The 12,759-nt window shown below is 38.5% G+C and overlaps 1 protein-coding gene across 4 annotated transcripts in view; it reads left to right on the top strand.

The window, feature by feature from the left end:
• Positions 1-11,027, top strand: part of CBFB (core-binding factor subunit beta) — a 42,343-nt gene extending 31,316 nt beyond the window's left edge. For all 4 annotated transcript variants that reach the window (XM_065662107.1, XM_065662106.1, XM_065662105.1 and 1 more), the window contains one exon: positions 8,714-11,027. In XM_065662107.1, the coding sequence (XP_065518179.1) occupies positions 8,714-8,782 (69 nt within the window). In that variant the 3' untranslated portion in view covers positions 8,783-11,027. The remainder of the gene's footprint in view (positions 1-8,713) is intronic.
• The last annotated feature ends 1,732 nt before the right edge of the window (positions 11,028-12,759 follow it).

Here is a 12,759-nt window from a genome sequence, read left to right as displayed (position 1 = left end):
GGTTTAGGAATTTTCGTTGAGATTTAAGTGCCTTTGAGATGAACAGTGTTCTGTTGTATTTTCAGTATTTCAGTTCATAATACAAGATGCTTTGGAGTTTTTCTGTCAACTTGCATAGCTTGGTCACATCAGAAACTGCAGATCCTGCCTCTCTATTCAGGATTCTTTTGTTTCAAAGATGCTTTTGAAGTCAGTGTTTTTTAATTAATGCATTCAAAATTAATAATGAATTTCAATGGCTTTAACTTCTACAAAAACGTTGGAATGCTGAGACAGTAAATGTTTAATGATACATATGAGGAAAGACTTTATCCACAGTTAAAGTCTATAGTAAAAATAAATGATTGCGTCTTGTCGGTTCAGGAACACTGAGCAACTTGGCCAAATTGCAATATTTAGTGGCTTCATACCACTAAGGGAAATTCTTTTTCCATGAGCAAGTGCCTTACAACAGGGAATATGGTCCAAGGCCATTTCTTTAGAGGTGTGTTCTGGAACTGATGCTGCTGAACAGGTATATGAACTTGAAGTATTTGTGCATTTCCCTTTGCCAGACTAACACAAGAAAGTGAGGAAGCTAAAGGAATATAAGCAAGGCAGATGCTTAATTTTCACTACTTCTTTATAAACTGAGATGCAAGGGGATAGTCGGTGCTAGTTGTTTTGCTATGTTTTCAATATGAATAACCACACTTCAGTGTCAGGATGAAAAGTTTTCTACAGAAATCATTGTGAGGTTGCTGTCTAGATGTACCTGAATCTTCCAGCACAAACTTCTGCTTTTTATTTGGTGTTCTGGCTGTAGTAGCATGCATTACACTGTCTAGAATGAGGGAATTAAACAGCTCCGAGTTGATGAAAGTAGAATATATTGAAAGTAACAGCATGTGTTCAGTCAGGAAAAGCAGCAAGCTGGAGCAGCAGGTACAAAGTGGTGGGTTTCAGGGGTGTAGGTAAAGAGAAGAGGCCAACTCATATGTTGCTGTGTGCAGATAGCTGTCTTCCTAAAAGTTTGTTTTGTATAGGCAAACCGTAACTTCAGTTTTTAAGTGATCTGTTTGAGTGCATAGTTTGTCTTACTCTGCTACTCTTGAGCTTAGCCAAGGATGTTCTTCAGATTGCTCTATTTTTGAAGGAGGGTTGGATCTCTTCTCAGTTTTCCAATGTAATTTTGTTCAACCAGCATCTTTTAAAGTAATTTTTCTGTGTTGTGTTCATTTCCCATGCTACTGCCATGCACTTTATTTTAGCAACACCATCAGTAAAGAGGCAGAGTGGTTTGCTCTTCCCTGAAACAGTCTAGTCTAGCAATCTGTCTGGTTGTGGACTAAATATAAATTACGTTAATGGCTAAGCAGAGCCATTTAACAGTACTGCATGAAATTCTCATTTAAAATCCTTCATTGTGCTGGAGAAGAAGAAGAAAGAAAAGTAGTAGAACTAATTTTCCTATTCTTCCAAGGTTCTAGACAGTGAAGTTATCCTCTGTTTTATAAAAAAAAAAAGGGGGGGGCGGAATTTAGGATGAAACTACTAGTGTATATATATAAATGCTCTAATTTTTGTCAAATAGAACTGGCTTCAGAAGAAAAAACAGTATTGTGATAACATTGGTGGTGTTTGGTTTCTTTTTCCTTCTTTCTCCCAACCTTATCAAAGTTTCTGATATTTAGGGTGCTTTTTTCCCTCAAAAATTAATCTGTAATGAGTATAATTACTTATTTTATGTTCACACTTAAAATACATGCTCACCAAACTGACAACAATATAAAAATAGTATAACCTTTAATACAGCTTTTTGGATGGAAAGAAACCCCAAATGTTAATTCTTCATATGTGGTGGATAGTGCAGACTTGGCGCATGATTGTGTATGTGTGTTTGTGTTATGAGTGTATGTATACGTATAATATGACTTGTTTATATTCAGGATGAATACAACACAATGTAGAAAATAGATTAAAGTATGTGTGTGATGCATTGCTGCAAAAGGCTCTACAATGTGAGTGTAGTACAAGTAGGCCAGTAAGGTTAAGACTAGATTGTTTCTTTACTTTACAAGAACTTTTAAGTAGCTGGTACTTATTTAGAACTGCTATGGAATGCATATCTCACAAAAACAATTTGTGCTGTACAGAATCAATGCTGAGGGTAGTATAGAGGAGATCAATGTTGCAAATCAGGCAATACTGTAATATAAGCGTCTTCTTGCAGTCAATGAAGGTTAGAAAAGGGCTGAGCAACAGATGAATACTGTCTGGAGACAATCAATATTAATTATAAATTTATAACCTTTATGCCAGCTTTCAGATAATACTTTCTAAAAGGGAGAACTTCACTTTTTTCTCTTGGAAAAGAAGTTTTCGTATAAAAGTAAAAATTTCAGTCTTTAGTGAAGCTATACACTTGCTATGCTGCTTCCTTTCTTGGCTTGCTCTTAGTCCAGTTACCAAAATCTGTATTTCATAATAGCTTTTAAACAGAGATGCAGCCATTATCAGACAAGAGAGTGCATCAGGGCTGGTAAGCAAATTATGCTCCTTGGCCTGGTCTTGTCATCTGTAACTCTGCAGCTGGTGGTGGGAGAGCAGACTCAGCATATAACAGGATTGATGTGTGTGTTTAGTGAGGAGTACTCTGTTTCTAGGAAGTAGATTGTTGGAGGCTTGAAAGGAAATCTTGTTGGAAGTAGGTGCTAAATGACTTTTATCTATGGCCTTTGTCAAGAAAATTGTTTATTTTGACTTTCAGCATAGACTTTATAACATTAATTGTTCTACAAGGCCTTTAGTCTAACATCCAGATCTCTTAGCAAATTTGAGACTGCTTTCCATTAAGTGGTGTTTGACATTATAATTCAGATGAAAACTACTTGTTTTGAGGTTCAAGTGAAAAGGAGAGGTGACTGCAAAATGGGTGTTATGGCCAGCAAACAAACTCCAGAGACTGGATCTGAGCCACAAAGTCTTACACTGATAGCTACACCTGCTGGGAATGTGGTAAAAATCATATCCGCTGCTGAGTGCCAGCATGTTGTAGGTACAACCTGTAGTGATGATGAGGTGCCTTTGATGCTGTAGCTAAGGCTCTCTTGAGAACTGAAAATTGAGAGGGAGAGTCTCTATTCAAGCCCCACAGAGACCTGAAAGCACACAGGGTGCTTCATCAGGTTCTGACTGTGACCAGAGAAGTTCTATTATGTGTAAGCTGTCATTCTTACTGTGTAGTAGTGGCCTGGTTTTGCTGACTTTAATTCTGAGAAGGCTGTTTCTCTGCCTCTTCTATTGAGTAAAGGTGATGGAAGTGGAGGTATGGCTACTATTTTAACCTCTACAGCAGAGGTTCTTACTAATCAGCAGCTCAGAGAAGAACTTTCAGTTTGTTGCTTTTCTTGATGTGGGTCTGCCGCAGTTAGGGCTTATATGGAGGTGTGCTTGATTGGAACTAGTAATTTTTGAGTGGTGATCTCTGTGCTTCAGGTTGGTTTTTTTTGGCTGAGGGCTGTTGGGTGGTTTTGTGTTTTTTTTTTTTTTTTTTTTGTGTTTTTTCTTCCCTGCAGTTGTATACTTTTTGAAAAGTATCTGCAGTGAGTTCTCAGGTTTGTGATTTGTTTTGGTATTTTATTTAAATCCTTTTCAGGAGGTTGATAGTCCTTCTAAGAGAATCCAAATGTTACTGTTTAGTTTTTCATAACATACCCTGATTTTTCACTTACTTAGTAAATTATAGATGACAGATGCCAAGGCACATAAAGCATCTGCTCTGTCCATTTCAGCAGTATGGAGCTGCCAGAATGCAATTAAAGAATTGCAGTGGAGTTGTCTGTGGAGAGACTTTGTTTTGGCTACTCCTTGTGACAGCCCTTCTTCAAATTAACTCCCTCCTCCTTCCCCGTTCACCAGTGTCCCAAGTTATATATGCAGTGCATATTGTTGTACTTGTGATTTCACTGCCTAGTATTCAGAGGTCCCAATTTTGCCTGCTGGTATTAAAATGATTAACTGAGAGGAAGGGCCGTCTTCATGGCAGCCCTGTCCATCCTTACTAAATTTACCTCCAGCTTTCCTAGTTCTGCTTTCTCAGAGCTATCATGTAAACCACATGGTGGAACTGTGTTATCTTTTCCTGATGAGCTCGTGGTAAAAGGAGTTGGTTTCCTTGGGTATGTTGGAGGCTTCTGAACGTGCACCGGAAGGGGGTAATTACAGATGCTTTCTCAAAGCCAGCTGAAAGAGTTTTATTAGCACTGTCAAATGCACAGTCAGCTGCAGCATGGGTCAGGATTGAGTGGCCAGAGGAGGATGGTAGTGTCTGACTGTCTTGGCTGGAGGAGCTGCTTGGGTGCCACCCTCCTTAACCAACATTTTCCTTAGATTTGTTTTTCCTAAGTGCCCCAGTAACAGATGTAAATGCTCCGATGTGATCCAGAAAAGTCACAATTCTAAGTTAATGACATGATGATTTCAAGCTATCTAATTTATTAAGAAGAAAATTAATGTAAGTATTACATCACTCTCTTGGTAGGACTTATAGCTCATACCAGTTAGGCTGTATTTAAGCTTGGGAAAAGCTCAGAGATAACAGGGTTGAAGAGAGCATAGGTGTAAAAGCATTGCAGCTTCTTGTGTTGTACCCTCAAGGCAAAATGGTTTTGTTAGTAAGTTTTTTCAGTTAGTGTGTTATTACTTCTACGGCGTCAGCATTGAGTTTGGGGTGAATAAATCTAGAATAGCATGAGGAGGCTTTGAAATGATTTTTTTGCCAGATGCATTCCTGCAGTTCTTTCTGTTGGTCATCACACTGTCTTGAACATTAGAGGTTTTAAATGGCTTGTGGCCAGTTGTAATTCCTTCCGTACTGCAGATTTGCATGGCTTCATGCGCTGAAGACAGGAGTGTGAAGTATCTGGGGGTATTGAAAGTCTCTGTGTGTCCTTCGCATTTAACTATTCAGCTTCAGGATATTTGGAAGGAAGTGTTTGTTAAGATACATTTATTTTTAGGAAAATCACAGCCTTGGTGGGATCTGTGTACTACTTAAAATTTACATTGTTAACCTTCAGCTAAATAACAGATGAATAACATTTGAGGTAGTGCTCCCTCAAATTGAAAATCAGCATTTAAAAAATGAAATATGCTGAGATAAGATGAATAACTACTGTTTTCTCATGATTCATTATGCATGACTCATGGCACAGGATTCCATTTCCCAATGGCAAAGATAGATGCATCTTTCTTAATTGAAGCAAGTCTCCTTAATCTAGGACAAGCTGAGCTCATTATTCACTCAGAGTAGTTCTCGTCCTTCTGCATGGCTTCACAAGGTATGCAGTGCTTGAAAAATCACAGTAAATACTGCAATTCAGAGGATTCACTACCTGTGCTATGAGTATGGGGCCCCAAATGGAGGGAATTGTGGAAATTGAGATTTTTACATCTATAAAAATGAACTTTTAGCTTCCTGTAATAGACTGAGGAGAGCTACTACATTCTACCATACTGGTAGTCACACTCCTTCTGAAAGTGAGTATTAAGGATTGTCTTGCATATCTTATGGAAGTTGTATTTTGTCCGTTGTCAGCAGACAAAAATACCACCCAATGCCTGATGCTCTAGAACATACTTGCTTCTACAAACAGTAGAATACAAGGTGATTTCTCCTGTTTCATGAGCGGTCTTATTGTATATACATACATATATATACACACATGTATGATGCTTTTACTTCTTAATGCATGAAAAGCACAGTTGTAGTTGTTCTATATTATGCACATATGCCTTGGCTGGATGGTGGCTGGTAGAGTAAGCATGTTTCACATGTGCATATTCTTGTATAGTTGTATAGCACAAGTAAAGTAGAGTGTCTGAAACAGAGCTGTCATTCCAGTAAGTTGCAGTTGCTTGTGTAAATTCCCACTTACTGAAATGCAAAATTACACCTTTATCCACATGTACTAGTGTAAGAGATTGTAATGACTGGTTTTGGTACGTTTGAGGGTAATTTGTCATGCCTTTTGCAGATCACTTGAAAGGGTAAATCTGGTAGTTGTTTAGTAGTGGCTTCTGCAAACTCTGCAAGTAGCAATGAGGTCATGAATCATGTGAATTCTTTCATATGTTTAGAAAGAAAAGGCCACTTTAGGCAAAGCATAAATGCAACCATATGCCCATACCTCAGAGTCTTCATAGAAATTTGACGATAAAATTGCTGTGCATATGATTTCTTTTCTGAAGAAGAAACTCTTGCTTTTAGAGCAGTAGTATAGCAGCAACTAACTCACTGGTATTTTTCTAGCTAAGTGTAAAAAAACAAGTATAAAATTGGTAACTAGATTGGTATAAGTAATATTTTTGGTAGTTTTTAAAGATAGTGTGTGCCTTGTTACCTTTCAGGAGGAGGCAGCAGTTAAAACCAGAAGAAATCTTGTTACAGTCTGTTCAGTAGGAGAAAAGTATGCAAAGTGGAACTGTTATGCTTTCATTAATCTTAAATTAGTGTGGCAGTATCTGTGTAGACTCATTGAACAGCCATTTTGTGTTAAGAAAAGTCTTCACAGCACAGTTTTCTATTGAAGAAAAAAAAGTGTGAGCTTTCCCATGTTGACTTTTCCACAGTAATCTTGACTGTCCCAAGTTGAATGATTTGGCTTTTGGCAATAATGTGAAACTCAATTAAATGCTCTTTCCCAATGTTCTGCATCTCTTCAAAGAGGGCAGTTTGCAAAAGTGGCTTCAGGGGCTGAAAGGAATACGCCCTTAAGCACTTAAAATCTTCAGCACTGCATGTAAGTAGAGCTGTTCAATGTGATTCTTCAGAAAGATTACTGAGAAATCTGTGGGTTTGTGCACCAGCAGTGACATCAGTTGTCCTGTTCAGAGGGCTTCTGCATGTAGGAAAAGCAGATTGTTTCCTTTAGTCTCGGGGTATGACCAGTATGACCTCTGTTCAGAGTGAGAAGATTATCTCACCCCTAAATACCTAAAATGTAACTAACATCAATACTGGATGCATTAATGCAGTAGGTAGTAATTGTGATACTCAAAATAGTGAGGGTGCTTCCAAAAAAAGAATGGCAATACAACCACTAAAGAAAGGGCAAGAGGGAATTGTACTCTCTGGGAACAGGCTGATTACTAGTGGGATTTATTGAATGAACTCTGTGTATGTCAGAATGGGATCCTTGCACATGAAAGGAAAATGTAACTTTAAATCGGTATTTAAAAGGGAGAAAAAAGAAACAGTTCTCTGTTTGGGTTAAGCTAACCAATTGTACTGGTAGTGTAAAATGAGGCAGGCAAAGAAGAAAAATAGATAAGGGAGGAAGAGGTGAACAGAGAAAGAGAAGTCTAAATTGGAGAAGATGGCGTTGGCTGTATGTGCTGGAGGGTTAAGTCTGTTCCTCTCTCTTTCAGCAAAATATGAGAAGTCTTTCAAAGGAGGTTTTTTTTAATTTTTTTCTTTTTTTTTTTTTTTAAGCCTCAAATGTGGCAACTTACAGCAGCTGGTGAGACTAATGGAGCTACATGGAATAATGCTTGTGTTGTGAAGCCTCCTACCAGCTGAGGAGGTGGCCCTAGTACCATTTGGGGTGGGCCAAGGTGCCAGCTATTCATTCTGTACAAGATAAATAAAAGTGTCTGCACTGAAATCTCTTAAAAAACAGCTAGCATGTATTAGACATTCCCAGATTGAATTATTGCTTTAAAAGATTGATGTACTTTAATTTTAAAATGTTTACCTGCAGCATTTGTGTGTGCTACTTGAAAGCAGCCTGTACGTAGGCAGATAGTGATGTCTTTTATGGTGACTGATACTGTTACAACTGACCATCCTTAACTTCCTCTTTAAAAGGCCATTGACTCCAACAGTTTAACAAAATCCTTTATTTAAAGGAGAACTTACATTACTTTTTTTTTTTAATACAGGGCTGTAATAAGTACTTGAGTTTCTCAGTTTTGTGTTATTGCTAACTTCACAGGTGCACCAAAGGAAAAAAGTATGCAGTGTTTAAACCCCAAGTGTTAAAATGTGTCAGTTGACAGTTAAAATAGTGCCAGTGTGTTATGTATATCATGTTACATGTATTTTTGTATCATGTTTATTCCAGACAAAGCTAAAGTAAATGTTTCTCACATAAAAATACTGAGGGGAGATCTATTTGGCAGTGATGTAACATGCTCTGCCATCTTGCATTGTAGCCTATCTCCCCAAAATCTTGATCCTGAAAACATTTACAGAAAAGGCTAACAAAGGGAATTTCACAGGAAAGAAAACAATTTTGGAGGAAGAGTGACAGAATTGTTGCCTAACTGTTTTGGAAGTCTCTTGCTGATGGCTGAAGCAATGCTGAGAAGTGTTTCAGCCTGGCTGCAGGAAAGCCTCTGAGGCAGTCTGAGTGTGCACACTCACTCCCCAGATCGCCAGCCTTGCTTGCTCCCAGACTAGAGCCCTGTGCCCCTCCAGAGGGAGGAGGGTACCCTGCTACTGGGTCCACAGCCCTCCTGTAACATTGCTGTTGGTTCTGGGGGCCTATTTAATTTGGGGGAAGAGTGATTGTGATGTTAAAAATTTGTGCATTGGTTACTGCTAGAAATGTAAAGTTTGTGCCTTAGAATTGTTTATGGTCTTAGCCATGTTAATATGCTGAAGAAATTAACTGATAACTTCTAAATATTTTTCCTTTTTTTGATGCTGAATATGTCTTTATTAATTCAGGCAAGAAGACAACAAGACCCTAGTCCTGGATCTAATCTAGGAAGTGGCGATGATCTCAAACTACGTTAATCAACAGCAGCAGGCGTACCATGGGTCTGCACACATGCATTGCTTCTACTTGGCAAAGGATTTAATAAAAGACCAGAAACTGTGATAACTGGGTATACTATGGTCTGTTTCCTGACCTGCAGCAGTCAGAATCACCACGAGCTGCCATGGTTTGCACTATGTTTATGTTACAATACCTGCATTTCCCATTTTAAGCATGTAGCCAGTGGCAATTTGAAAGTTTATTTTTTTTCTATGCAAACTTATTTTTGTTGGCACTATTTTAGTGAAATGGAAACTTACGCAGCTATAAAACCATTTTTCTCAACTGTAATAAAAAGTGTCACTTAAAAATAGGTCAAGATATTACAGATTTAAAACTTTTTTGGTTTTTTTTGGGGGGGTTGGATTTTTTTTTTTTTTGTTAACTGCTGGAAGTCAATGCATTCCAAGCTTAATTTTTTTAATATGAGCTTTTGGAATTTTGATTGTCTTTACTGTGCTCCTGCATTATGTTATATACGCATTCTTATCTTCCTTTCACTTTTTCTAAATTTGCAAGACTTTCTTAAAACTGCTGACATTATTTTGCATTATTTCCAAGCTAAACCCAGTGAATCAGAGCTGTTGGAATCCTTTCTCAAACTTTGTGGGTTTGTAAACGCTACAGTTGCAGTATGCTTTTAACTGCTAACAATTCATTGGTTCCACTTTTTAAAGGATAAAATCTTAAAATGTAATTTTCATGCATTGATAATGCATTCTGTCCCAGTATCTATCTCAGATTTTATTACGATACCAAGTGAGTTTGGGTGGTTATTATACCCCTGTATATAGTACTTTACTGAAACTCATAGGAAGTCGCAGGCTGGCTTCTGTTTTATTCAGGGATTTTTTTAACTAGTTCTTCAAAGGATACTGCAACTCTGCTATCAGACTCAACAGCACATTCAACTGGGGATAAAAGGTGATATGTATTAAATCATGTTTAAGATAGCTGCTTTGAGTATATTTTGTATCTTAGGCTTTTTGTAAAGTTGCGCTGAATGGGGAAAAGTTAAGATGAGGTTGTGTGCAGAGAATCTCATACAATGCATAGGGCACTTCTCTTAATCTTACACATATTAAGCCTACATTGCAGTATATATTGCATTTTCTAACAGGGTAAGATTTGGGATGAGTTAATCTGTGTGAATTACTGTATTTTATTTGGGGTGATGGTGAATGGACTTGTTCCAGATTTTTCATTGCATCCAATATTTGAACAAAATTGATTGGAAATGTGATGTCATTTGGCTTTGTTAAAATGTGGTGCTTCCTTTACAGCCTGATGAATTAAAATGTCACTGCAATCCTTTTTTTTTTTTTTTTTTTTTTTTTTTTTTTTTTTTTTTAATTAGGTGATCTGGCTTCAGTATCCTAAGAATTATTTTGAAGGTAGAAACTCTGTATGGTTAGAACAGCTGAATCTTTTAAATCTTTAAGATTCTATGATGAAGATAATTATGTTCCTCACGAATGGCAAAACGATGCAAAAGATGTCTTGCAAAAATGTAAGCAGATGTCAATGTGAAGGAGACTGTATGTTAATAATATGAATATTTAACATTCACATCAAGATGTCAGTAACTGTAAACTGTGAGAGTGTCATCAAATAAGAATATTTTGATACTTCAATTTAAATGTGATTCACCTGAAAAAACCTTTTTCACTTTGTGGCCATGTATTCTTCTTGCTCTTCTTCCCCCAAAGAAAGAATTTTTCTAAAGCGTTTCTGCAGTGAGTTATTTAAGGGACACCCTCATGCCCACACATGCATCCCTCGCCTTGGAGCTCCTCTGCCATCTGTGTATTTTTTCATGGAATAGTCTGAAGATGTATTTTAAAAGGTTTTCCTACCGTTTCAGACAATGGTTTTACACCATGAGTACACAGGAAATTACGCTATCAGATATTAACGTTGCTGTCTTTGTGTAAATACTGAACTTTCCCTATCATCATTTAGCATTCTGCTGCTTTCGATATCTTAATGCTGGCATTAAGATCACAAGCCCTTACCCTCTGCTGCTTAGTGCAGACTTTTTAAAGTGCATTTTAAGTTATTGATGCAATTTGATATTTTTCATTATTTCTATTTAAACTGAAGTTGCATCATCTTTCTTGAATTCATCTCCTGTAAGAGTTGCCTTAAGCTACAGGCTTGCTTTTGCCACTTTTTGTGTTGTATGTTTAACTTTCATAATAAACCTCTGTGTAGTGAAAACAAGTTACTGTAAATTTATTTCTGACATCTTGGCAAGTTCATTCCCATACGTTAGGTGTTCGTGGGGTGATTTTCCGAACTACCGCCTGAGCAGGGCTGCCTTGGTGTCCATGGGTAAAGCAACAGTGACATCCAGTGGTCGTGGAATTGAAGCGAGGACCTCCCTTTCTCAGGGGCTGTTTGGAGGGTGTTCCTGGCTCACAAAATCTTTAATATAAGGGCATATGTTGGAGAAAATGCATGTTTTTCTGCCCTAAAACTTGTGGGCTTTATAAGTGATACACTCTGCTTACTGAAGGGGATACGTTTTCCAAGTAACCCTAAGAAAATTTGTCTCCCTGGATTGCAAGTTGGGCGTGCTTCTAGAAGAGTTGTTTCTGAGCATGTTTTTACAGCAGCCATTAAACCTTGCTAACTGTGTGCTTTGGATGAGGAGGAGGGAAATGAGGCAGTTTGAACATTGAAATTCAGGAAATGGAGAAATGTGGTGAAGTCTTGTGGAGAAAATATGAATGGTACATGCTACACCTGCAAACCTTGTGTGAGCTGCTAAAATCTTAGGTGGTATAACTTTTAAGTATATAATACTGACCCTCAGGGGTGGTTATGTTCTGAAAACGCATAGAGGGATTGCTTTGTGAATAGCTGGGGATCTGCCACTGGGTTTGGGAGTGTTTGCATGCAAAAGGACAGTATAACTGTACATGCTTTTAAAATATGACTGTAAACAAGTTGGAGGGTGCCTCATGAAACTGGCATTGACTGAGATATGTGGCTTTTCTGAAGAAACCGCAGTTTGGAATGGAGGTAGCTCTTAAAACAGACATAAACGATGAACTGTGTAACTACGATTACATGTTCCTGATGGCGGGTAGTGATGTTAGGTACCGTAGGCTCTGCCATGAGAGCAGCTGATCTTGAAAGGCATCTGTAAAGAACAGTTAGTAAAGCTGTTGGATAACTGCTCCACAAGCTCATGGATGGTGATTCACTTTGCTGCCCAAGGTGCATCACAGGTGGATGGGTACCTTGTTTAGAAAGCCTTTTCTTGAGTGGAGGTGTCTAAAGGACAGCGGCATTTTTTCCCTGTCTCCCCTGAGATGGATGCAGCTTCTTGGGTGCCTGAATAGCAGATGGGATCTGAGAAGCCTCCTGCATGAGGCACCTGCAGCAGAAGAGGATTTTTAAAACATTAATCATAGAATCCCAGACTGGTTTGGGTTGGAAGGGACCTCAAAGCTCATTCAGTTCCAACCTCTGCCACAGGCAGAGACACCTTCCACTAGACCATGTTGCTCCAAGCCCCGTTCAACCTGGCCTTGAACACTGCTGGGGATGGGGCAGCCACAGTTTCCCTGGGCAATTGCTTACAATCCTTTCCCTCAATTAGCATAATTTTGGGGTGGCTACATTCAGTTTGGGAGTAGATCACTGCTGGAGCTTATTGGAATGGAGAAAGGATGTCGGTGACCTGAAGCCCAACTGGAGCAGGTGAGATATTGTCATGTCTGGCTTGCAATTTTCACCTCTTGAATTACACAGCCTTTTTCTAATCTGAGGGAATCCACAGTATTAACTCTTCAGTCTGTTTTATGAAAGCTTCCAAATCCTGAACCCACAGGTTTCCTTCTCCATCTTGAAGGACACGGCAGCTCTGAGCCGCCCTGCCCTGCCCCAGTCTCCTGGCCCCGTTTTGAAAACAGGCCACTATAGAAATGAAACTGTGGGTGAAAAC

This window comes from Lathamus discolor, chromosome Z, assembly GCF_037157495.1.
Source record: "Lathamus discolor isolate bLatDis1 chromosome Z, bLatDis1.hap1, whole genome shotgun sequence".
NCBI lineage: Eukaryota > Metazoa > Chordata > Aves > Psittaciformes > Psittacidae > Lathamus > Lathamus discolor.
Note: the sequence above shows the minus strand (reverse complement) of the source record. Positions and strands in the feature narration are given on the sequence as shown.